The 24,567-nt window shown below is 45.7% G+C and overlaps 1 protein-coding gene across 1 annotated transcript in view; it reads left to right on the forward strand.

Annotated features, from left to right (window-relative positions):
* MYO18B (myosin XVIIIB) overlaps positions 1-24,567 on the forward strand; it is a 197,441-nt gene that overhangs the window by 64,767 nt on the left and 108,107 nt on the right. Inside the window, exons 13-20 of the mRNA XM_037878962.1 lie at positions 1,261-1,351; positions 5,801-5,993; positions 7,309-7,389; positions 8,111-8,258; positions 10,859-11,018; positions 12,913-13,096; positions 13,480-13,672; positions 16,499-16,608. Coding sequence (XP_037734890.1) covers positions 1,261-1,351; positions 5,801-5,993; positions 7,309-7,389; positions 8,111-8,258; positions 10,859-11,018; positions 12,913-13,096; positions 13,480-13,672; positions 16,499-16,608 — 1,160 coding nt within the window. The remainder of the gene's footprint in view (positions 1-1,260; positions 1,352-5,800; positions 5,994-7,308; positions 7,390-8,110; positions 8,259-10,858; positions 11,019-12,912; positions 13,097-13,479; positions 13,673-16,498; positions 16,609-24,567) is intronic.

Below are 24,567 nucleotides of genomic sequence, written 5' to 3' on the forward strand. Positions count from 1 at the left end.
GAACAGGCAAACGAGCCCCCAGAAGAGGCAGGGACACTCCAACACAGGCTAAAGCCTTTCCCAAGCCCAGCAAGCTGCCACACTTCCGTCATTTCTTTTGTAACTCACAGGGCAATTTGTGTGTTTTTGTAACAATTTTGCATTGTGCTGAGACCAACAGGAGAACTATTGAACGTGCACTTGCCAGCTATTTCCTGCAAGGAGGCTGAAAAGCAGCAGAGGAGGAGGGGAGCATCAGTCCTAACAAACTGTTATTTGAATTGTAAATGTCAAATATTTTTAAGTAGCAAGTGGAAATCATTTGGCTGAGAAGCCAAGAATGTTTTGCTCCCTGCTGACATCTGGGCACTGAGTGTAATTCACAGCCAGCATCTCTCTGATTTCAATGTGTCTGTTTTATTTTTCTCCCTTCTTTTGGTGATATTTTCCTTTTGAAAGTTATTTTTCCCCTTTGTGTGTTTGCAGCCAGTGTTCACGGTTCTCAGACTCTGACATCTGCCATGGAAAGGACTGTCATATTTGAGAAAGGTGCTAGGAGGCTATTTGTTTCCTAGCAACCAGCTCAGGTTCCAGGGTTAAGGGAAGAATGTAAAATGTTTTAAGAGCTATCCAAAAAAAAAAATCCGTATGTAAAGAGAGCCTCTTTTCATCATGCTGCAGCATGAAACAGCACTGCAGATTTGTTGCAAATGCCTGTGTCTTTCTAGAGAAAATTTGGGTAAATTGTATTTACAGAGCAAGCTCAATGAAGAGCAAGTACAAATATGTGGTCTGATAGCATTAATGAACCAGTGCATAATTGGAATGAATGGAAGAATGAATGGAGCTAATTTGGGAAGGCAGGTTTAGAGTGTGTGTGTGTGTGTCGCTCTCTGATTTCATGCAGATTAAGAACCAGCCCATACTCATATGAGTAGTCCTTACTGACTGGAGTGTAGTCTGTTGACTCCAGTAGGATGTACTTGTGTGAGTAAGAGTTTGCGAGATCAGTCCCTATATTGTAAAGCCTTTATTACAAAATATAAATCAGGTCAGAGACATTGGAGCAGTTCAGGGCAACTCATGTGAATATTTATTCCTCATGTAAATGGATTTATATAGTGCTTTGGACATAGGAATTAGGATTGGTGCAAATTATACTCTACAGGGAGCAGGTGATGTAGTTATTATCAATTCTGCCTATGGAAGATCAAAAAGGATTGAAAATAAATCATTCACTGTCTTTGCTCTGCTGTCCTCTCTTCTCTTTGTATCCTCTAGGGCCCAAGATGACAGGGGTGGAATGTGTGGAGGGGATGGCTGCAGGTCTCTATGAAGAACTGTTTGCTGCTGTTGTCTCTCTAATCAACAGGTATTGAGTTTTCCGAAGCCAGGCAATTAAAAGAACAAACAAAGAAGTCTCTCATGGGCTAGTAGAGAGTGGAAGGCTGTAAATACATAGAAATGATTCGTGTCCATTATGTTTGTCCCTTATGTCCCCCATCCCTGACATCAGTAAAGAGAAATCTTCACTTAATGCAATCTGAAGAGATGTATGTGGCATGTAGCCCCTGGTTGCTGCAGAAAGGTTATCTGAAGAATATCTCTGTAACAGAAGAAAGTTATCAGAAAGTCAAAGAATGAACTTCTTAAAGGATACTGCAGCATGCTCAATGGATGGTTCTGCGCATCACCAGCCCGGATGTGTTTGGCCACCTAGCGAAGAAGCAGGCGGAAAGTCTCCTGGAGCACAATGGAGCAGCTACTTGCTCACGGCCGTTTTTGGTTCCTTTCCATGCAGGATGTTCTGTAGCTAGGGTCGGATTTTCAAAAATAGCTACGCAACTTCATCATTTTCGTATCTATTTGTTTGGATTTAAATGATAAAAGATGGTACCTGAACATCATGGCACTTAACTAACATTACAACTCCATACCCCAGCCACATTTACAGGACAAACGTTCAGACTGGAATACAGTGCCGCTCAGCCAGCCAGCGATAAATAGCTCCTTTCCACACCCCCATCAGTCCAGGGCCTGACTCTCAACGGTCCTCAAATGGCTGTCAAACAGATGGCTCCTCCGGCATGCTCAGCAGGTCACCAAGGCTCTGGGACAAGGGGGGGACAAATTCCAGCGTCCTGGGGCCCCGACAGAGAAGGTTGTGCTGGCAGCCCTTTGTAGCATGAAGGATTCAGTTGAAGGGCTTGTGCTGATCACCGCTTTGGCCAGGCTCTCCTCCAACAGGAAAGGTGCCAGCCTCTGGACCAGATGCCAATGGTAAAGTGTCTGGATTATTGCTGGGATGTGATCATCCAACAGCAGCTGGGCATCTAAAATCACCCCTCAATTGTGAGCCCTGGTAACTAACGGCGGCACATTCCCCCATACAAAGGGATCCGCCGTCTCCTCCTAGGAGCATAAGTCCTACTAAAAGTCATTGGAACTCTTTCTCCTCGGTCATGTCAGTGCTTTCAAAAATCCCACCCTGAGTCCAGAATTTTCAGAAGGACTCAGCCCCCAGAATTGGAGTCAGATTTTCCCAAGAGCTCAGTGCGCTGGAAAGTCTGGCCATAAGTGTCACGTTGAGGGGTGCCGGGAACTGAGTGCTTTGGCAGATCTGCTCGCAACTGTGGATATGGAGCACCTGAAAATCCGACACAGAGCTTGTGTGGTCCTTAGCAGGTAGGAAGCTGCAGTGCCATGGGCTGACAGTGAGTAGAAGGGATGTTTCGCTAGGTTAGGCAAGCGCCCCAAATGTTCAGAGGTTTCTCTGATTCTTATTTGGACTCTATGGGTCTTTTGAGTCCTTTCCTCGGCTCCTCAGGCTCCCAGTTGTGCTGATCAGCCTAGCACTCACTGCTTATTACTTGTATTTTGCATCGTGGTAGTTGGTGGGAGCCCCAGTCCCGGACCAGGACCCTGCTTTGTTAGGTGCTGTGCTACTTCTGTGCGACCTCTCTCTTCTCTTCAACTTACTAGCGCTTACTAGTTTTGCAGAGTCAGCCTGAGACGTTTCATGATTTTTCTTGCTTTTCCAAAGCTTTCTTCATAAGCCTAGGTGGAAAGAACTCCCTTTCTCAGTACTACAGGAGACCAGCTCTGACTTCAGGATCTTGTGTTGCCTTCTGATGCCCCATTATGAGTCCCACTTTGTAGATCATTTGCCCTTTTTCAGCTACATTGCGTCCTTTCTATTTTAAAATATTTCATTTTATTAAAACTGAAAGGGCAAGTTGTCAAGATCACAAACCACGGCCTACAGAACTGACTATTTTACAAGTGACATGAAATTAAAATTAAGATTTTACCAGTTTACCCATACTCACACCCACCTTTAGTTCAAAGCTTTCCAAACCTTCCTAATCCCGGTGATGTGAAATTGCCTCTTCGATGGTCATGTTTATGTGGATTTTGGTCTCCAGAGGATGGTAATCAGATTATTTTTTTCTATGACAAAAGTACATTCAGTTCTGTTTCTTATCCAGTGTGCATCTTGGAGAATGGAATGACCAATTAGCACATTTTCTGCTGAGGTGAAGTATTCTCTACAGTCAGATGGGCCTGTTCCACTTGCCTTATTTCCCTGTAGATCACACAGTCATTGGAGCACTGCGGTGTTGAGAACTGGCTTGTTTACTTGTTAATAATCGCTGTGACTTTGCAGGATTGAAATCAAGGTTACCAGTATGTATGGAGTAATAAACTGGTTGAAGAATCAAAGACTGAGCCATACAGATTGCTTGGTAGGATTCATTCTCTACTAAAAAGCTTGCCTGCGAGCTAGCTCTCAGGAATGATAGCGTTTGTATCCAAACTCCAAAAGTAGCTGATGATTACTGGACATTTAATCAGCCTCTTGTCTGGGGCTTCTAACAGTTATAATGCTGCCTTCTGGCCTGGAAACCCCAGCTGCACTATCCCAACATCTCCCACTTGCTTAGAATCATAGAATCATAGAATATCAGGGTTGGAAGGGACCTCAGGAGGTCATCTAGTCCAACCCCCTGCTCAAAGCAGGACCAATCCCCAAGTTTTCCCCCAGATCCCTAAATGGCCCCCTCAAGGATTGAACTCACAACCCTGGGTTTAGCAGGCCAATGCTCAAACCACTGAGCTATCCCTCCCCTCTTGAGCTATCCCTCCCCTCTTATGATGCTACAGTTGCTATAAAAGAAGGAATCCTGGGAACGGGTTCCTGTCTTTCCTATCCTGGTGTAAATCAAGGCCAACTCTAGTCAAGACAATAGAGAAAAGAATCAGGCCACTGAAGTCTCATTGTTTTTCATTCTGATTTACAGCTCAAGTTGTCAAATCCAGAATCTAGATTCAATCGTGTGACTGGAAATACTCCAGATTGTTGCTTCTGATTTATTTCAGCCTGTCCAAAGATGATTCTCTGAGATCTCATGGAAGAGCAAAATGCCACTGGCTGTCTAAAATCCTGAATAATGAAGCATTAGCTCAGAGAATGTGTCTTGTATTCCTCCGTTCCCTTTAACACCAGCTTTGTTTCGCTTGTTTTTGTTTTTCAAACCAGCCCATCAAAGCCTTTTAAGCCATTCCAACAATGATACAGTATGTCACAGTGGAAAACGTATGTTGCAATGTAGTCAAGAAAATTTTGCTGACTCTCAGTGAGTTGATGAGGTACCATGAATTTAAATCACTTTCAACTTGTACTACAATTTTGGAATCACAGGACATGTCAGTGGTGCTAGGGGAAGGTGCTGATAGGAAATTCTTTAAGTGAATTCTAAAAATACTTTTGTTTCTTCCTGCAAACTTGTATTTTTCAGGGAGACTTCAGGATGCTAATACCTGGCATTTTTCCTTCCAATTATTTTCAGCCAATTTCTTCAGTTGGCATTTGCCATCTGACAGAAGTACATGCTCTTACATCTCACCCATGTGCAGAACATGCAGCTCCACAAGTCATGTTGTATCATGCCATGGGAGGAGGAGATGGGAAATGACATAAAACAATGCATCTGAGGAGAGCAGAGTAACTCAACCTTTTCAGAAATAGATATTTGAAAAAACCACAGAGCTTTCTCCAGGTCATGTTCCCCAGTTATTTTTAATTGAAGTATTTGGCATGGATGGAAGCAAAACTTGGAAGAAGTTGTTGGAAAGATGGTTCCTCTCCCAGCGATCTACAGTGTGGCTCTCCCTCAGAACATGCTTGCCGCGCTCTGCGTTTGCGGTTCTACATTTTCCCAGCATTCTTTCACAGGAGCAATATCACACTCTTTATTTTCCTACAATCGATATTTTGGAACTTAAAACTGTCATTAACATAGTCAGTGTGGATCAATTAACCATCTTTTAGGACCAGCTCTGCCACCCAAAGTTAAGACGACTTAGGTCTGAGGACGCCATATTTCAGGTATGGTGCCTAAGAAGAAGCATCTCATCCCATCATCAGTGAAATGTTTATTCGTCCAGGTCAGGAACAAGCTATGCCAGATCTTCTGTTCTAGGCTGGAAGCACTCACAGAAATAAATAAAACAGGGGGGACTTGGATAAAGTTCAAATTCTAAAGGACAGGAAAATATCACTAGCTTTATGTGGTTATTAGCACTCTGTTTGAAAGACACAAACATTTGCCAACCAAATAGTCATTGTTGAGTTATTAAATGTGTTGTGGTTATTGCTCAGGGTCATAGGACTGTAATGATTAAAAGTGCCTCCTGGAATGATAGTTACAGGAGGAAAGAATATTTACGTTTGGGGAAGGAAATAATTTCAATAAACCAAATAGGACTCAGATATGTTCTTGTCTAAAGCTTCCATGCTATTTTTACTGTGTTTTCTCAGGTCTTTTTCATCCAGTCACCTCTCCATGGCTTCCATCATGGTGGTGGACACCCCTGGTTTCCACAACCCTCGACACCAGAAGAAGGAGCGAGCCGCTACTTTTGAAGAACTTTGTCACAACTATGTGCATGAGCAGCTGCAGGCACTGTTCTACAAGAGAACATTCATGTCCGAGCTGGAGAGGTACAGGGAGGTGAGGCCCCTGCTCTGACCCTCACTAGGATCTGAACTGCTGTTCCACTTGCTGCATATCAGCTAGAGAGTCCATGGCTTTTTAAACACTGGCTTTTAATGAGAGAAGTACTGCTAAAGCATCCCGAAGTCTGAATAGAGATCGAAGTCTTAAGCAGTGTCCCCCTCCCACCTTGTTAGTGTGGTACTCCTTCCCCATCAGCTCCTTGTGGTCCCAACAGAAATCCCGTTAGAGTTCATCACTGGCTTGGACTTCCCTTTGAGTCCCTTTGTCACACCGGAGGTGGCTTGAGGAGGCCCTGCTAGTGACATAGCTGAGCACTTCCCTTTGTATCCCTTTGTGCCAGGTAGAGAAAATAAAATAAAATGTTCAATTATCTAGGAAACAAGTTGATGTAAAATCCATAAACAATTGCAGCAAGTCAAAAATGAATCTGCATTTAGATTCTGAAGTTACTTGCCTCGCTCACAGAGTTCAGGCACAATTTGTCTTGATATCAGCCTGCGGTTTTAGTGTCCATTTAAATCTGGGAGCCCACATTGGAACTGGTTCCATCTCAGTGTGTGGATGCAGGTCCCGTATCTGAAATCGCAGTCAGCTGCCTCACTCAGTTCTCATGGAAAGACATTAGACCTGAATTCTGCTGAACACCCCCCGAGTCCTCTGCTGCTGGGGCCAGGAGCCACTTAACTCCCGGCTGCCCTGAGCATGAAATGGTTACATTAGCTGCGCAAAGTCAAAGCTTGTGTGTAAAATGATGTTTTTCAGAAGTGCTGAAATCCCCTTTGGGGAGCGGCATAATCCGATGATGTAGCACAAGGAAGACACTGTCACTGATGAATGGCTGGCTCCTGCCTATGTGGGGCAGTGAGGCTGAGAAAGTCAACAGCTGTAGAAACAGGCACCTGATAACATGGGTTTGTTGGCTTAGAATTCTCAGCTCAAGAGGAAAACTGAATAAAAACAATAAAAAGCCTGCAAGCTGCAAATTAAATAACTGATTGTTTTCAAGATGCCCCCCTTTATTATCACAGCCATTATTTATGCAACTTCTCTGACATTCACCCGAGCCACTGCAAAAGCCTTGTAAGCACCCTCATCGGGACAGCATTACCCAGTCATGTCAGCTGAGGGTTTGACAGTGCAGTCCGTTCAAAGGCTTCTGATACAGGAGCTTTGGTCAGCCAAATTCAGGCTGTCACTCGGCAAAGGTGGAGAAGGAGCAGACACAGTTTTTCTTCTTGCAAGTTTATTTCCTCTTGGATTTCAAATGTCAGTTCCCCAATGAAGCAAACTTCTCACTAATGTTTTCCAGGAAAATGTCAAGGTGCCTTTTGATCTGCCAGAGCTCTCTCCGATGGCCACGGTGTCTGTCGTGGATCAGAACTCCTCGCAGGTAACACGGCCGGGAAGCAGTAGCGACAGCTGGTTGCTCTCTGTCCATCTCCATGCTGGCGGGGAAGGGAGTAAGTGCTGGGAATGCTGCTGGTTGTGGATCTTGCATTTCATGAGGATTAGTCTCCCTTTCTCGATGGACAAAGGATTTCCTGAGGCAATGTGCAAACATGAGGTGCGCTGACTTTGGGGTGACCGGAACGGAATGGTGACTCGGGAGGCTGGAGCAAAGGCTGCAGTTACGTTCTTAACGTTTCACGATGTGTTTCCTGTGGCTGCTTTCTTAAGCTATGGGCTAGTGCTAGCGAAGGGTCCAAATAACAACCAGATACTTCATTCTGTGTAGCTATCCCTAAAGCACATACAGCGTGGGGGGCAGCAGTGCCTGCTTCCCCACACACACTACCTGGTCCATGCTCCTCAGCCCTCACCTGGATGGACACCGTGACCAAACTTCACAGGGACCTCAGTCTCGATGGTCCATTCAGTTGGCCTGAGACAGCAAACAGACTGAGCAGCAGGGCTCATTAGTGCCTGCTGAGTTTTTGGGGATATAGATACATAATCCCAATTCATTTTACATAAGTGACCGAAGAGCCATCACTAGAGGGTAATGTAATGCCTCATTTAACAGGGCCAGCTGAGCTCGCATCTCCGCTTGCCTCCCCTGCTCTCCTCACTCCATGTGGGAGATGATCTGATGGGTTGTATCATTGTACCAGCTGCAGGTGCCGCCTGGGGGCCAGGCGGAAGAGCCCAAGGGCTTGCTCTGGATCCTGGACGAGGAGGTTCTGATTCCGGGCTCCAGCGACAGCGTGGTGCTCAACCGCCTGTGCTCGTACTTTGCCAAGAAGGGCACGGCGAGTGAGGGTAAGGCACAGGGGGCTCTGCTTGTAGAATCTGCAGAGGCGCTGGGCGCTGCCCCTCCGTTGGCACCTCCCTTGGGCTTGGGAAGGTTCAGAAATCATCTGGCCAATCAGATGCCTCAGTGGGCTGCACTCTGCTTGGGGACCAGGGGTGATCGTTTCGTGGCAGCAAAGGGCCGGGCTCAGCCTGGGTGTGACTCTGTTGGCTACCACGAGCAAATGTGACTCTCGGGATTTTATCTGGGGGGGAACGACCGTTGTTGAGCTGGGGGAGACGCTCTGTCCAGTGGCTGTTACCTGCAGAACACCTAGGGTGACCAGACAGCAAGTGTGAAAAATCGGGACGGGGGGTGGGGGGTAATAGGAGCCTAAGTAAGAAAAAGCCCCAAATATTGGGACTGTCCCTATAAAATTGGGACATCTGGTCACCCTAAGTACACCCTTCCCCTGTCCTCTCAGCTTTCTGCCAGATCTCTGGGCGTTTGGTGTCAGAATGCATCCTCGGAAGTACCCTGTGAAAGGGCACAGGGAGGAGCGGAGGCCTCCGAGTCTCTGACTGTGCATTCATTCTAGACTTTCTCCAGTTGGTGCTATAACCTCTTCAGGGGCCTCTCGCTGCACTTGATCAAACCTGAGCTATCTGTGGCAGACTAGAGTCATTTCCAGCTGCCTTTGCATCTCTTGAATACGATTAATAGCAACTGTTAACCAAAGGTCAATATTTACAAAGGAGGGTGTAATGGGGGAGCCACAAAAATGCACATAGACCCACTGGGCTCGCAACACACACATTAGTGAGTAGAAGCAGGCACCTCTTTATGTTGGGTTGGGTTTTGTGGGTGCACATGCATTTTTGTGGGCTCACCCATCGTATTCTCTGACAAAGTGGCCCTAGGAGCCTGTGAAGCTACTGTGATAGCATTTTGGACTCAACATATAACCTCTTAATATTATACTGCCTGGCCTAACGTCTCGCCCATACATGGGAACCAACAATCTCTCCATCCCTAGTGACCAGCCAGCTTGCCAGGCTGCAGTGTCATTCCTGGTGCTCTCGAGCAGACATGGGATGGGATGGGCTTGACTTTAATGGAAGTTCCAGATTTTGATGCATGAACAGTATTTACCTTTGCATCATTGAAGAAATCCTCAACAGTGGAACTGGTGATGAAATTTTGTGTGAGTAGATGTACAGTGCCAGCTAAGTGCATTTACTCTAATCAGTGGATGCTTTGCCATTCACTTCCAGGGGAGCTGGAGCAGACTAGAGTCAAATGAAATGATTAAGGTTGGTGTCCGAGTGATGGTGCATCTAGAGAAAAGTCAGTTTCCATACCCAGTACCCAAATTATTTCTGGGTAGGTCAAGTATAGAAAGGATTACCATGTGTTCAGGACATCTGTAGTCACCCCGTTGATATGACAATCATACAGTGCAGAACAGTCTGGCAGTGCTAAACCAGACAACAAGACTGAAAAATTCCCAACGTTCTCATCTTGTGAAACTGCCCAGGTCAATGGTGGTAGAAGAGTTTGTGTCAAATATCAACACCGCTGAGAAAATACTTTTAGTTCCAGCACAGCAGCCTGCTGGATTCCTTCGGTTAGCTGCAGCATGCGCCTCTGACAGCGCCTTTGGAGGTGGGAACAAGAAGTTCTTGCTCTCAATAGTGTTTCAGACCCAGCTCCAAAATAACTTAAAATCCAGGCAGCAAACTTAAACGTATCGAGCCAGAGCCTCAGCTGGTGTGGGCTGGCGTTGAAGTCAGAGGAGCTGGGCTGATTCACATGAACTGAGGAGCTGGCCCATAAACGCTGTCGTCTCTGCAGTGTGCAGGGCTTAAAGAAACCTTAGTGCTGCTAACCCCAATGACCCAGAGAAGAGACCTCTTATATAATACGTGCAACTGGCACCATTTATAAATAGACAGGAAGCTGGAGTCTGCCCAGGCAACAAGCATGAGACCGTGAGCATCTCCACCTCCCTGTCTGCTGGCTTGGTCGGGGCCACATTGTCAGCAGAGGCTATGCCTGGGCATGCTATGCCCTAAGGAAAGGCAGCAGCATGCAGGGATGGAGAATGGCACAGGTGGCTGAGTTTTTCCAGGCTTCACAGCTGCTTTCCAGCTCTATCGTTTTCCAGAAGTCAGCAGAATTGCACCATGGGAAAGGCCAGTGTGGTACCTGCTTGAGTATTTTAATTTAATGTGCATCCGTATGACACTGCACTTCACTAATCTGGCTACCTTCTCTGTTGGGACAGGGTTTGGGAGGGGTGCAGGACAAGGTCAGGGATACAGGAACACACAACCTGCAGACAGAGTCTCTGCCCCTGCTTCTCTTGGACAGGTGCAGCTTCCGGCACATAAAGGAGGTACAATATACGTTAGCTGAAAGGAGCACTGGTATGTCAGTGCCACCCTTCACCAGCCTAACGCTACAGGGTTTCTTCCTATACCGGGCTACCTCAGCTTTGTGCTAATGGACACAGCCCATAGAAACCCCATTCATATTAGCTGGACAATCGGCCCCCTGTGTGTAGCTTTGCTGACTTCACCCCATTGACCTTGAATAACCGCTGCTTGCTGGTGTATCGACATTCCAGAGGAAGGCTTCCTTCGCAAGTGTGAGCAGATGCTGCAGTTTGAGATCTTCCACCAGCTGGGCAAAGACCCTGTTCGCTACGATCTCACTGGCTGGATGAATAAAGCCAAGCTGAACCTGTCAGCCCAAAACTCCATTGAAGTCCTGCAGCAATCCAAAATGTAAGTATCAGGAGCAGACGCCCTGGGCAGTGTGCAATAGAGAAGCAGATAGCTCAAGCAGGGCATCTTGTGACAAGGTAAATCAGAGCTAGGAAGCAGGGTACATCCGCAGTGCGCTCTCTGTCACTGCAGCAATAACAATAATAAACTTTGACAATGAGAACTGCTCTGGGGATAACATCCGTCCTTAATGAAACAAAGTGCTTTAACTGGGACTGGAACTTGCAAAACTTTTCCCTGGGGCTAAAGCAAAGTTAGCGGAGGGGAAAGCGATTCCCTTTTGGAGGCAAGAAATTCTGCTTGTGGTTTTTCCTCCCATCTTGCGTTAAGCCTAAGAGAAGATGGTGAAGCTCAAAACACTTTTATGGGTATTTCTGAACCAACTGGGGATCATAAACTGGAAATTATACCTTTTGTAGCATTTATAAAGATACCCCAAAGTGGTTGGCAGGTCGTCCTCGCTGCTGTTTGGGTAAGGCTGGAGAAACAGGTGCCAAATTATTTGAGGTTCACTCATTGGTAGTCTGCAATGACATCAAACACCCTAAGATTAATCAGCAGCTGGGTCCATTAATTTGGATGACATACAATATAGAATGAATAGACGTGTATAGAGCTGGTCGCAAGTTTTCCATCAGAACATGCTGATTCAATGAAATGGGTACGTTTCACGGGAACGTTTCAGTTTCACCTACATTTTCAAAGGGAAGCTATCAAAATGTTTCATTTCATTGAGGTTGAAAAGTTTTGTGTCAATAAGATTGAAATGCTTCATTTAGATGTTATCATTTTGATGATATATGATAAGATCTAGTATTATATATTACATTTCAGATCCTGCAGTCCTGAGGCAAAACTCCCATTGGTCTTTGGCCCAAACTGAGTGCCCAGGCCGGGATTTCGGCACCGAATGAAATTCATTGGGTCTTGGGCATCTGACTCTCTTCAGGCCCTTTGAAAGTCCCAGCCTGAGTCCCCACTGTGAGCTGAGGTCATTAGTGTCTTCAACAGCAGTTTCAAAATGTAAACATCCTTTCCAGGAATGGATCTTGGTCTCCCTGACTGCCCCTGACCAGGGGTGATTGATTCCCGACTAGTGTAGAGAATGGATGAGTGTGAACATCTCCAGATTCCTAGGGGCACCGGGAGCAGCTACTACACACAGGACTGTGTCAGACACCAGGAGTCAGATGACTAACACCATTCCTTCTGTCTCAAAACCACTGGGATTTGTATTGTTTCCTCTAGCACCCTGGTACACTAAATTGAAATATAATCAAATAGTTATTCATGTCTTTACATAGGCAGTAACTTTAACCTGCTATTAAGCCCCCTTCAGCTCATTGTGTTTGGGGTTCATTTCAGTGAGGAGGTTAATGGCCATTAGCCATGATGGATAAGACACAGAGATTAATAGAATGTGCTCTGTTCACAGCCAGGTTTGTCTTATGTAGGCCGTGTTCGATGTGAGCCCTGTAACACATTCCCTTTACCTGGAGTAGAAAAGATTCAGCTTCTAGAGGAGGGGGAAGTTTGCTGTTGAGATACCCTGTGCCTGCCTCTAGCATATGTGCTGGGATACAATTCCTGGTTAAACATCCAGAAGGAAACTCAGGTTCTTGGCACATCATTCCAGGAAATACTGAATTTCAGACAATACTGAATTTCAGAATGGCGCAATGTGGCAGCTTGCCCATGGGTAAGGAAGCTACAGTATTGAAACGCTTCCCTTAGCAATGTGCTAGCCAGAGCACAGTCACGGTTTTTATTCCGTTTTGCAGTAAGTTGAAAGGAAAAGGTTTTCCATTCACCTTTGGGCCATTATGATGGCATCTCTGTGAATCAGCCCATTTGTGACAATAGCTGATTCATTTCACTGTTTCATTTCTGACAGAGATGCTCTGAAGAAGCTGTTTCTGCTTCGGTCCAAAATGCCCCTGATTTGCCGATCAGTGGCAGGTCTGGAGGGAAATTCCCAGCAAGCTTTGCAGCGTACCGGTTGTGTGAGGAAGACCTTCACCAGCAGCTTTGCAGCTGTGAAGAAGAAATCTGTGTGTGCTCAGATCAAACTTCAGATGGTGAGTAACAGAGCTGTCTTGATACCCTCACGTATCGTAAGGGGTGGGTCAAAGTGCCGTTATAACATAGAGCCCATTGCTCCTTATATCGTGATAGTCTCCTGACGCTCTGGCTGGCTCCTTGTCTCTATTGCACTGGCATTGTACAAACACCATAACTGACAGCTCCTGCCTCATGCAGCTGACAGGTCAATCAAACAGTGACACTGATTTGCTGCCATTTTTCTCCACTGGCTAGTTCAGTTTCTGTTTCCTAGTTATTTGAAGAAACTCCTTGTATGTGGCTGAAAAGCCCATCAAGAGGTGGAAAGGGAATTCCTGTTCTTCTGTTACGTCTGAGTTGGGGATTGAAGTATCTAATTCATCTTTTATTTATACCGCAGGATGCTCTCACAAATCTGGTAAAACGATCCCAGATACACTTTGTCCATTGTCTTGTTCCAAGAGTGGGAGCAGAAGGGAAGCCCTCCCAGCCCTGCGTCACAGGAGAAGTAGGGCTGACTTTGGACGTACCAACTCTGAGAGTTCAGTTGTCTGGGGCCCAGCTGTTAGATGCATTACGCCTGTACAGGATCGGTATGGCAAGCCTACGCTGTGCGATAGTTTTTAAGCATGTGTTTGTCCCACCCTCCCTTAGCCGCTGTCCTCCAAAGCAGTTCAAGTTTGCAGTTACTAATACGTGGAGGGCTGCTAAACTCCTCACTCCTCCTGATTAGCCACTTCTCAGCATGTCCTGTCTTTGTCTGTCAGAGTGCAGTGATTGCCCACTTGTCTTTACTTTGGCCACGGGAAGGAGGTGGATTTATCCTGGTTTCTAGCTCCTTCACCACAGGCTGAGGTTCTTCAGGACCTCTCCACCCCCGGACAGCAGTGCTGCCTACTCCGGAACGGCAGTCCCCTCTGCCAGTTTACAGTCATGGAGCTGTGCCCGCTGAATTGTCCATAACCTCGTCAGTCCTAATGGCTGCTTCTCCCTTATTCCCCCACTGAGATGGATGAACGTGACATGCTCCCAGCTGAGCAATTGGCAACACAGATGTGTCAGAGGGGAAAGTAAATCAGGCCAGGCCCTGCCTGTTCAGATTCTCCTGCTGAGCAGAGCTCTCCTTATTGAGCTTTTACTTTAAAAATTGGATCTCCTGTCATTTAAACAGTCAGAACCAAGGCACAAAAACTGCCAATTCCATCCACGCGTCAAAACCGGCACTCCCTTGGCTCTGCAGTAATGGAGGGCTCCAGCCAATGCCTGCAAGAACTGCAACCTAGAAGGCTTGCAAACATTTTCCCCACAACACTAGGCAGTTGTGCCAAGGGGAGCCACTAAAGAGCTGAGGTCTGTGTAGATTGTCCCGGTTTTGAGGCTGCATAGTGCTGAGACCAACTTCCACTCAGTTCTGGTGACTGTTCTATTTATCTGGATGCATCTTTCATCTCCCCTAGAATGTGCCTGGACTGGCTTCCAGTGGGGCTGGATTCCAGGGGCAAGTAACTGTTTCTGAGTGAGTCCCCTGCTTCTTCTGACTCATGCTAGTGTTATCCAGCAGTGTCCCTTCCAAGAGCAGTCGCCATGGTGGAGGCTAAAGGGGCAAGGACAGCAGGGGGCCCAGGCTATTTAGTGCATTGTAGAGCTTCCCCTGGCAATGAAACGGCTTGCAGTGGAGAGTACAGAGCATAGACCGTCTATGTTCTTGGTGCCCTGCTGTGCCCACAAGGTGGGGGGCACGTGCTGCATTAGATGTAGTTTGTGCATGGCCTTGAGAGCTGGGCACAGGTGGGGAACCTCGCAGTGGTCTAGATTTGAGGTGTCCAGGGATAATCATCCTTATAATCATCTCTTCCCACGAGCCAGGCAGTGTTATTGACTTCCAAACCACTGCAGTGTCTTTAGCGACAGAGGTGTGGACAGCAGAATGCAGAGACTATTTGAAGGATATTATTCACTGCTCCGGGTACATGTTTGTTAGAATTATTGGGCTAGGTGGAGAGTTTCTGATGCCGAGTAAATCCTGGCTCTGCAAGCTGTGCGGATACCTCTCTCCTGCTTGTTAATAATAAATATAACTGGATTCGAAAGCACTTGTGAGAGCGAGCGTGAGCATTTGGTATAATCAGGAACAAAGAGAAATTATTCCTACTTTGGTGCCTTATTGATTACTGTTTTGCTGTCTTTGACATCAAGCAGAATGAGCCGGGAGCTGCCACAGGGAAATATTTCTAGCTGAGATGGCAGGCTGACCTGCTGGGTGACAGTCCGTTTCAGATCAGGAGCTGGGACTCTGTTACACTCTCTCTCTCGGCCAATACGGCGCAGTGAAAAGCTTTGGCATATATTTTAAATTGGCACCTCATCGTGTTAGCACAGCTGTGGAGTGGAGATTTGGCGGGGTGAAGATGGTTTGTATTACGATACTCCCTAGAGGTCCCACACGACACCTGTTGTGCTTGGTGTTGTAGGAGGAGACAGTCCCTGGTCCTGTGAGCTTACAGTCAAACAGACGAGACTGACAAAATAAGGGAGAGAAAGAAGCTCTGATCAGTCCCTACCTAATGTGTGGCGGGCCGGAGGCACAGAGAGAGTCAGTGACTTGTCTGTGGGCAGATCAATTGTGGCAGAGCTCAGAATCTCCTGAGTCCCAGTGCAGAACGTTAACCAAATGGCCAGCCTTCCTTTCCGGGGCTATGGCTTCTGTGCACTAAGGAGGAAGGATGGCCCAGTGTTTAGGGCACTGACCTAGCACTCAGGAGACCCAGGGTTATTTCCCTGCTCTGCCAAAGGCTTCCTCTGTGACTCTGGGAAAACCACTTATATTCTCTGTGCCTCAATTTCCCATCTGTAAAAGGGGGATAAGCATCACACTTTCCCACCTCATCACTTGATTGTGAGGTGCTGAGATGCCCCAGCGATGGGGGCCATAAAGGTCTCTTTAGTAGCTGGCGGTAAGGTTGTTGCTACCTTTTAGAATGGACAATAAGGTCTATGCATCTGTAGATAGAAGGTGAGCAACGCTGGCTGTCACTCCATTGACAGGTTGTGGTGATGAGGTAGCATAATATGCTTGCAAGCCCATGGCCCTTCTTGTCACCCAGACTTGCTTCATGGGGAGTATCTCCAGGCCTTGTTTTCTCTCTTACCATTTCAGTCCCTTGCACTAGCATGTTCTTCCCTGCGCTCCCCCCTCCCTCTGCTTTTTGGAAGGCTTTCTGTAAAACAGAAAGAAAGTTGTGTTATTCTCCACCAGCCACCCCAGCATAGCCCGTCACCCCAGGTGGAAGAGAATTTGCTCCCAGTTTTTTGTTTTCTGTAGAGATTGATGGAATTGCTCCCATTCTGATTCACTGATTAGCTAACGTGCAGCACCCCCCTCTGAAATCTGTACCCTATCTCCTCTCTGTCTCTCCCAGGTTACGTGGATCGCATGGTGCTGACTCAGTTCCGACGCCGCTTCCAGGTGCTGGCTCAGCCAGTGATGAAAAAATACACATCAGCATATGAAATACCAGATGAGAATAAGGTGTGTGGATTGCCCACAGTGTGTTGCTGGGGAGGGAATGACCCGCAGCCAGATCCATTCTCATGCAGTGTTCCCAGCTGCAAGCAGTCAGTCACCAGGTGGAAAAAAGAGTCAATTTGGGGTTCTTGTTATTTCTCTCCTGGCTTCTGAGCCTTTCAGCTTGAACTCACAAAAGTGTTCAATCTTCTCTCTGCAGCCACCAGGGCTGGGAGCTTGCTTTTATTACACAGATGAAAGCTGAGATTCTCAAGTAAGGACTTGACTGCAGGAGCTGGGGCTTTAAGAAAACACCAAATACAGCAAGACTGACTATAAAGTCACAAGAGCTGGCAACACTGCGAGTGAAGTGACAGGCCCATGGATCTGCCGAGCCAGCCCATGTGTTGTACAGGCAATGACCTGTCAGAGCCCAGTATTCGTAAACAAAACTTGTGGAGGCTGCATATGGGCTGGTGATGGCTTACTGGGGTGTGGCTGATTTTGATAAACAATGGGCACCGTAGCGAAGGAACCGAGATTCATCTGCTAGCTTCCTCTTAGCCAGCCATTGATTCAGCCAGAGTATTCATCTCAGAAGCCTGAGACGTTCTAATTTCCCCCTGTAGTTCTCAGCTGAGGATTAATCACAGGGAGAAGAGCGCCTGAGTTCACGCTGCTTTCGTGTACTGAAATCTAGATACTCCGTGCAACGCTCTGGCATGTTTCACATGGCGCAATGCAGAGATGGGGATTAAATTGCCCTCTCTGGCTCGTGGAGGGCAGCTCTCCATTCTTCTTGGCTTCATCCTTCCCTTTTGTTAATGAGGTTGTAGTGACCTGGGTACTTTAGCATCTGTCTGAACTTGACTGGAACAGCAGCAAGGATCCTGGCTAGTCCTAGTGCTTCTCCTCACTAGAACTGGGTTTTCACAAATGCAATAGACAATCTGAGTACTGGTCATGCTGTCAGCATTTGCCCCTGTTATTGCACAGTGGAGAGGCCTTGGAGAAACCAACTTGGAAATGTAACTTGCTTTGTTCGTCCTTAAATACCAGAGAGCAGTGTTAACTGATTTAAAAGTCCTGCTTATGGGGGGCTGGCTGGTGCCCTATTCTGCAGTGGTCTGGGCTGAAATCTCCTTACATTACAGTGTAACTTTATTTTGTACAGCAAGTTCCATACGCTCTGTGGAAGGAGAAACGGGTGGGTGGGTGGCTGGATGGTCTCAGCTTGCTTTCTGCACCAGTTTCAGCAAACAGCCTCAGCATGGAGCGGGCAGAGGGGGTAGACCAAAGCTCCCAGTTTGTCTGCCAGAAATAAGCTTAAAGGGTCACTGTCAGGGAACCCCTGAGTGCAGAGGGACTTGTTTTGTTAGCCCTCAGCCAAAGAGCAGCCTGTGAAGAGACCCACAACTGCCTCCGAGATTGTATTGAGAGAGCCATAAAACTACAGTGGCATAAGCTTCATCGAGGTGATGCTTCCTCCATCCACCTCCCCAGCCTGGCCTGTGCAGGAGTGTTGTATTGACTGACGGTAGCACCGCCTGTCTCTTTAGCGTTGTGACAAATCACCGCAGATTCCCATTCTCCCTGCAGTGATTGGGCCTGGCACCCTTTCCCTCTGCCTTCACCCAACACAGAAGGAGAAATCACCCATGGATTCCCTCCAGCTGTGGGTGTCTCAGAAGAAAATAAGATAGCGTTTATAGAAGGGAAGGTGGATAATTTAATCATCAACGTCTCTCTCCATTTGTTCTCATTAATGGACATGTCAGTCACACACTTGCCTTTTGCGTAGCCCAGACTTCACCAAAACACTTCTCGTGGGGTTCATCAGTTTTAGAAGTGTTATGGGATGGGGCTGGGGTCTGATCTGATGGAAAATGATAAAACAAGGTCAGCCTGTCGCCACGTGCAATAAACACAGCAGAAAAGTGAAGCTGCTGCTCTCTGTATAACCAGAGCGGCTTATCAGCTGAGGATGGGGACTTCCAAGGATGTGCCCAAAGCCCATTAAAATTCTGTGGCCGTTGGAGCCAAACTGTCTTAGGAGCCTATGAAAATCCCAGCTCCAACCAACTCTTTCCCTTCCCTTAAGAGGTATGAAAGGAGAAGGATGCTCATGAATAAAACCTACTGGTTTATTTGCTTGCAGGTTTCATTTGCTCCCACATAGATTTTGAGTGAAAATGGGGGGTGAGGGAATGTAACTTGTTATGAAAAAGCTGATAAATATTCAAAGTCTGGAAAGGCCGATAGGAGATAAATTATACATAGCCATGTGCTCTGTTGTGCAAACTGTCAGTCTGCAAAGTCAGTTCAGACCTCTGGATTTTATCAGACAAGTTTGACGGCTGGAAATGGTCAATATTGTTATTAAATGCTGTAAGAAGACAGAGGCTGATGAGTCAGCAGAACGTAAGCAGGGGATTGGAAAAATTCATCCTCCCTAGTGCTGGCTGTAATGACATTGTGTTATAGGAAGTCTGCATTAAGCTGCAATTAGTTGCATTAACTGAGCCACTGGAGCAGAAGAGATGTTTTTCCTTATTCTTGAGTCTTGAGTTCAGTGTACACACACACACTCTCACTCTCTCTCTCTCTCTGTAGGACCCAATCCTTCACGAACTGAAGTTAACGGGAGTTTTATTGTTGATTCAGGGAGCGCAGCATTGGGCCTTTGCAATAGAAATGTGTATTCTGATTCCATCTCTAAACTATTCCCACCATGCAGTAACTAGAGCTTGGCAAATAGCCGAAGTGCATTGGCAATTCCAAAAAATTGGGGGAAAAAAGTTGTGTTGAAATTTAAAAAAAACTGTTTTGGGTTGAATTTAACATTTTGGTTGGGTTTTGAGCATTTTGAATCATGTGTATTGTTTTTTAAATATGGACATTTTGAACCAAAAAATCATTTTGATTTTTTTTTAATTTATATTTACGGAAACAATTAAGTGAACCAACGCAAATTTGCAGAACATTGGGGGGTCACCTAATCTGTGTTTTTCTCTGAAAACATGTTTTGTACAAAAACTTTGCCCAGCTCTACCCATAGTACAGTATTCACTCAGCTCTAGGTTATTGATTCCCAGGCGCGGTCCCCCCTGGCAGTCTCGGTCCCTCACTGTCATTGTTATTAGTTCTGTATGTATTTGTTTTACAGCAGCTCCTAGAAGAGTTGCCCAGGCTGGGTCCCTGCTGTGCTAGGTGCTGTATAGACACAGAAGACAAGACAGTCCCTGGCTCAAAGCGCTGACAGTCTTAGACAGTTTGACTCTCACGCTTGGCCACAGTTAATAATCACTTACGCATTTAAAACTCACTTGTGAGTGTACCACTAAACACAAAGTCTCTCCCGCCCCCACACTTCCCAGCCCCAACAGCTTGGAATGGAAGGAGGTTGCATTTGCTGAGCATGTCCTGGTCTCCATGCCTGACCTCAGTCAGATATCTTGTAGCCATGTTTCAGTGTTGTCTCATTCAGCTTAAGAATGGGCTTAATGAGGAAGAGGAAGCAAGGATGTGTACTTCAGAGAATCCCCCGGAAAATTCAGAAACTAGCACCAAAGAAAACATGCCCTCTTGCTTTTCTCTGAGATTTTATACATCCTGGCTCCACATGGAAATTTGCGTTGTTGCATCCTCAGAAATGAATAATATGGTATCTAATTGCATTACATAGTGGGTCTGACATCGCCCAGAAAGCTTATGTCAGACTTTCATGGGCAAATCTGCTTAGCTCTTCACAGAACTCCATACAGATAGATCAAAGCAATGCAGATTTCAACAAAACACCATGCTGGAATGGCTTTGTTAGACTTTGACACGTTGCCTTAACAAAGATAGGATCTCACACACATACAGGCCATGTGCGCACTCACATACACGCTAGGTCGGTAAGATGATGTCATTTTTATACGTGAATGAAAAATGATGGCACACATAGGAGTCCCACATAAATCTGCAGGGCCTCAGAAGAAGTGTCAGTTAAGTACTGATATGAAACCTTCAGTGATGCAAGATAGTATTTTTTGCCAGCTGTGCTAGAGAAGAGGTATTGAAAATACAGGATACGTTATGACTGAAGGCAAAGGGCATCACTGAGAATTAACCAGGCTTTTATATCTGTATCAACTGTGAAAGCTCTTTGAAATACTGAGCAGTTCAGCGGTGCAAGTACCTGCAGGAAAGGTGTTAGGATTAACTAGTGATGTCATCATGGATGTTGGGTGGGATTTTCAAAATCACCTACGTGACTCAGCAGCACAAATTGTATTGACGTCTGGTGGTGCCTCAAGGAAATTAGCAGTTCGGATTCGACCTTTGACCTCGGTGTGTTCTTTGGTTCCCATGTCCGTTGGCAGGTTTTTCTGCTGCTGGTGGTTTCAATTCAAGGTCACTTGTATCACTCAAGGACCATTTCTGCTCCTAATAGAAAGATACGTTTTGTCCTGTGTATGCAAGTCAGGCCCTGATCCCATGTCCGCTGAAATCCATGGGAGTATTTTCATTGTCAATCAGACCCTGGAAGACTGGAGTAAAATATGGAGAGATCTATAGACAAAGAGCAATTTCCACCCAAGATACACCCAGCATAACAAGTTTAGGCTCCCTGTCGCTTATCTGGGAATGCTCTCTCGTAGTTCTCCAACAAGCACTCTGGCAGATCTTTCAATACTCTCTTCTGCTCACATGAATGAGAGACTGCAGCCACAGAAACATTACACATCAGTGTTGGGTCCGAACTCCTTGAGCCTTTATACTCCCTCTCTACTCTTCTTGTTCTTTTTAAATAACTTTACTGCCGGATTCAGTTCAGTTCACAATGTTGTAATGGTGCCTAAATTAAATCAATAGCCATTTTTATGGGCTTTTGACGTTTTCATGAATGACTGATGAAACCTTGGCTTTGTCTGTGATCTTGCAGATTGCAGAGCATTTCAAAGGAGTGAGCCAAAGGTGTGACTTTTGTATTTTTTATATTTTGGGAACCAGATTCTCAGTGATGTTGTTTTGTCTTCAACCAGTCTTTAACGAACATAAGAACGGCCCTGTATACCAGAAGGCTATGGAGCGTTCCAGAGAGGTCACATATAATGCTGTGGCTTTTAAATATTTCTCATACAGATGTGTTTTTCTAGTGAAAGAGGGGTGCATGTCTGAATTTAAACAAGGAGGGAGACTATTCTGGGAAGGTTTTATGTGGAACGTTGTTTTACTGACGGTTTTATAGTTAAAAACTCCCTGAGGTCTGGGATTTTCAAGCAGCCCCTCTTTTAGATCATATTCATCCTCATCAGGATGTGCACTATGTTTTTTGGCCCTTTGTTTTTCACTAGTTTATTATCTTGACTCAAAGACCAGAGCATCTGAGTTCCATGCTTTTGATAATACGTGAATATCGGTATTATTGAGAGGTGCTCTGATCTGCACTAACCAGGAAATCCTCCATCCTCCTCCTTTTATGGGATTTGTGAAAAATATGGAGCTGTCTCCTCAGACTCCCTGCAGCTCTTCCTAAATGTGTAGGTTTTTGGTAAACAAAGAGACGAGCGTCCTTGGAGCGTCCTTGGAGAGTTCTTCTAAAGACTGTAATTAAAAGCTGTCAATCTAGCCTCTGAAAGTCCTCCTGCTTTCCCTCTGAAGAATATGTCACATTTTTCAATTGCCAGCATGTCAAGGAGCCTTTCTGTACTGCAGAAAACAACAAAAACTTGAAGACACCTTTTAAGACAGTGCAGAGCTCCATCCCCTGATATTTTCAAATAGCTCTCTCCCTCCGAGGTGGCTGAGTGGTCTCATCTTACTTTGCCTCGTTATTACAGAAGTCAGCTTCAGAGGCGCCTTTCTTGCTTTGGTCTTTCTGCTCTCCGGGGAGTGGAAGTGGAATCAGTTATCAATTCTCATTTCATGTCAAAGGAACTCAGAGACACGATCCAGGAAAGCCCATCTACAATGGCCCTGTGTGAACAGCGTTGGGGGCCTTTCTTTCACTTTTTAGGGAAAGGGTTTCTGAGTAAAAAGAAGTATAAAGTACTCAGATACATCCCTCATCTCCCGACTGCACATCACAGAAGGCAGAACAGAAATAGTGGCTTGTGGGTGCCCAGTCACTGGGACGTTTGCAGAATTCCCGAGACACACTACTAGCATGTTCTTACTGGATTCCATTTACATTTTCACAACCAAATTTCAAACCACTGAAGCCTCCTGGGTTGAGGGCTTGTTACAAACCCAAATCGTGAGTTAGGTTCACTGCAGGATTTGTTAACATATGTGAGCCTGAGCAAACTTGGCCCTGTTTATTAGAAATAGTCACAAATCCATTCGAAGTCACTGGGAGCCCAGGTTGGTCATCCCAGCTGAAAATCAAAGCCGTTGAGTTTCGGGGTGAAATCGTACAAACTTCAGTTGTTTGGGCTGCATTCTGCATGATGTTTGGGGTTCGTTTAAACTCCAAACTGAATGGAAAGGGGAGGTGGAGGGAGCTTTTCCTGAAATCTCATAAACCCAGCCCACCGAGCTTTGCATGGCATTAATTTCTACACATTTCAACTGTAATGAGACACCGTCTTCTCTTTGATAAGACTAGCTTGGGTTTGTAAAAGTTCCCCAACAAGCCGTGATTATGATTTTCATAGTGGAAGCCCTAAACCTAAAATAAGTTCAGTTACTGCTCTTCTCATTCTTGTACCTTGTGATTAATAAGTAATGTGAGCAGACACAGGGAGCAAAAACGCCTAAAACCAAACTGCTTATTTTTTCCCTGGACAGGGACATGTATTGTTTGATGCATTATACTGTAGCGGCAGTAATAACAGCATGGTTGAGATTGCACAGCATAGCCAGAGCTGAGAGGTAATGAGAAAGGAAAGGGCATGTTCCTGGTGCATTGAGTACTGGGGTCATTTCTGCTTGCATTGCTTTGGAAATATTTTTAATAAATGTTTTGCAAGTCTGTGAAGCCAAAGCCCAGCAGGGGTGAGAGGATGAAATCCATCTAAGAAGTTGCTGTGAGACCGTCAGCCTTTTTTTTCTTTTTTTTGCAAAGAACTAACAATTATTTTTCTGACAGGTTAAATTTTAAAATAAAAGGTTGTTTAAAGTGCATCCTTGCCAGAGACCTAAGGAAGAATTCCCTCTTTGATATTTGCATGGTGGGGCCAGGGTGCGTCTAACGGAATCATTTCAAGTCGCCCAGGGCTAGAGTGGACTGTAGTTCTGGGTCTCGCTTTCTCTAATGTGCAGTTGTGCTGTACTTTGATGGGGAACTGTCAAGGTTCCTTCCCCACTCAGAACTCTAAGATACAGATGTGGGGACCTGCATGAAAACCCCCTAAGCTTATTTTTACCAGCTTAGGTTAAAACTTCCCCAAGGTACAAACTATTTTACCTTTTGCCCTTGGACTTTATTGCTGCCACCACCAACCGTCTAACAAATATATAAAAGGGAAAGAGCCTGCTTGGAAACGTCTTTCCCCCCAAAATCCTCCCCAAACCCTACACCCCCTTTCCTGGGGAAGGCTTGATAAAAATCCTCACCAATTTGCATCGGTGAACACAGACCCAAACCCTTGGATCTTAAGAACAATGAAAAAGCAATCAGGTTCTTAAAAGAAGAATTTTAATTGAAGAAAAAGTAAAAGAATCACCTCTGTAAAATCAGGATGGTAAATAATTTACAGGGTAATCGGATTCAAAACATAGAGAATCCCTCTAGGCAAAACCTTAAGTTACAAAAAGACACAAAAACAGGAATATACATTCCATTCAGCACAGCTTATTTTATCAGCCATTTAAAAAAAACAGAATACAACGCATATATAACTAGATTATTTACTAAGTTCTAAGACTCCATTTCTTTTCTGTTCCTGGCAAAAACCAACACACAGACAGAGAGAACCTTTGTTTCTCCCCCCTCCAGCTTTGAAAGTATCTTGTCTCCTCATTGGTCATTTTGGTCAGGTGCCAGCGAGGTTA

This window comes from Chelonia mydas, chromosome 15 (assembly GCF_015237465.2).
Source record: "Chelonia mydas isolate rCheMyd1 chromosome 15, rCheMyd1.pri.v2, whole genome shotgun sequence".
NCBI classification, from domain to species: domain Eukaryota; kingdom Metazoa; phylum Chordata; order Testudines; family Cheloniidae; genus Chelonia; species Chelonia mydas.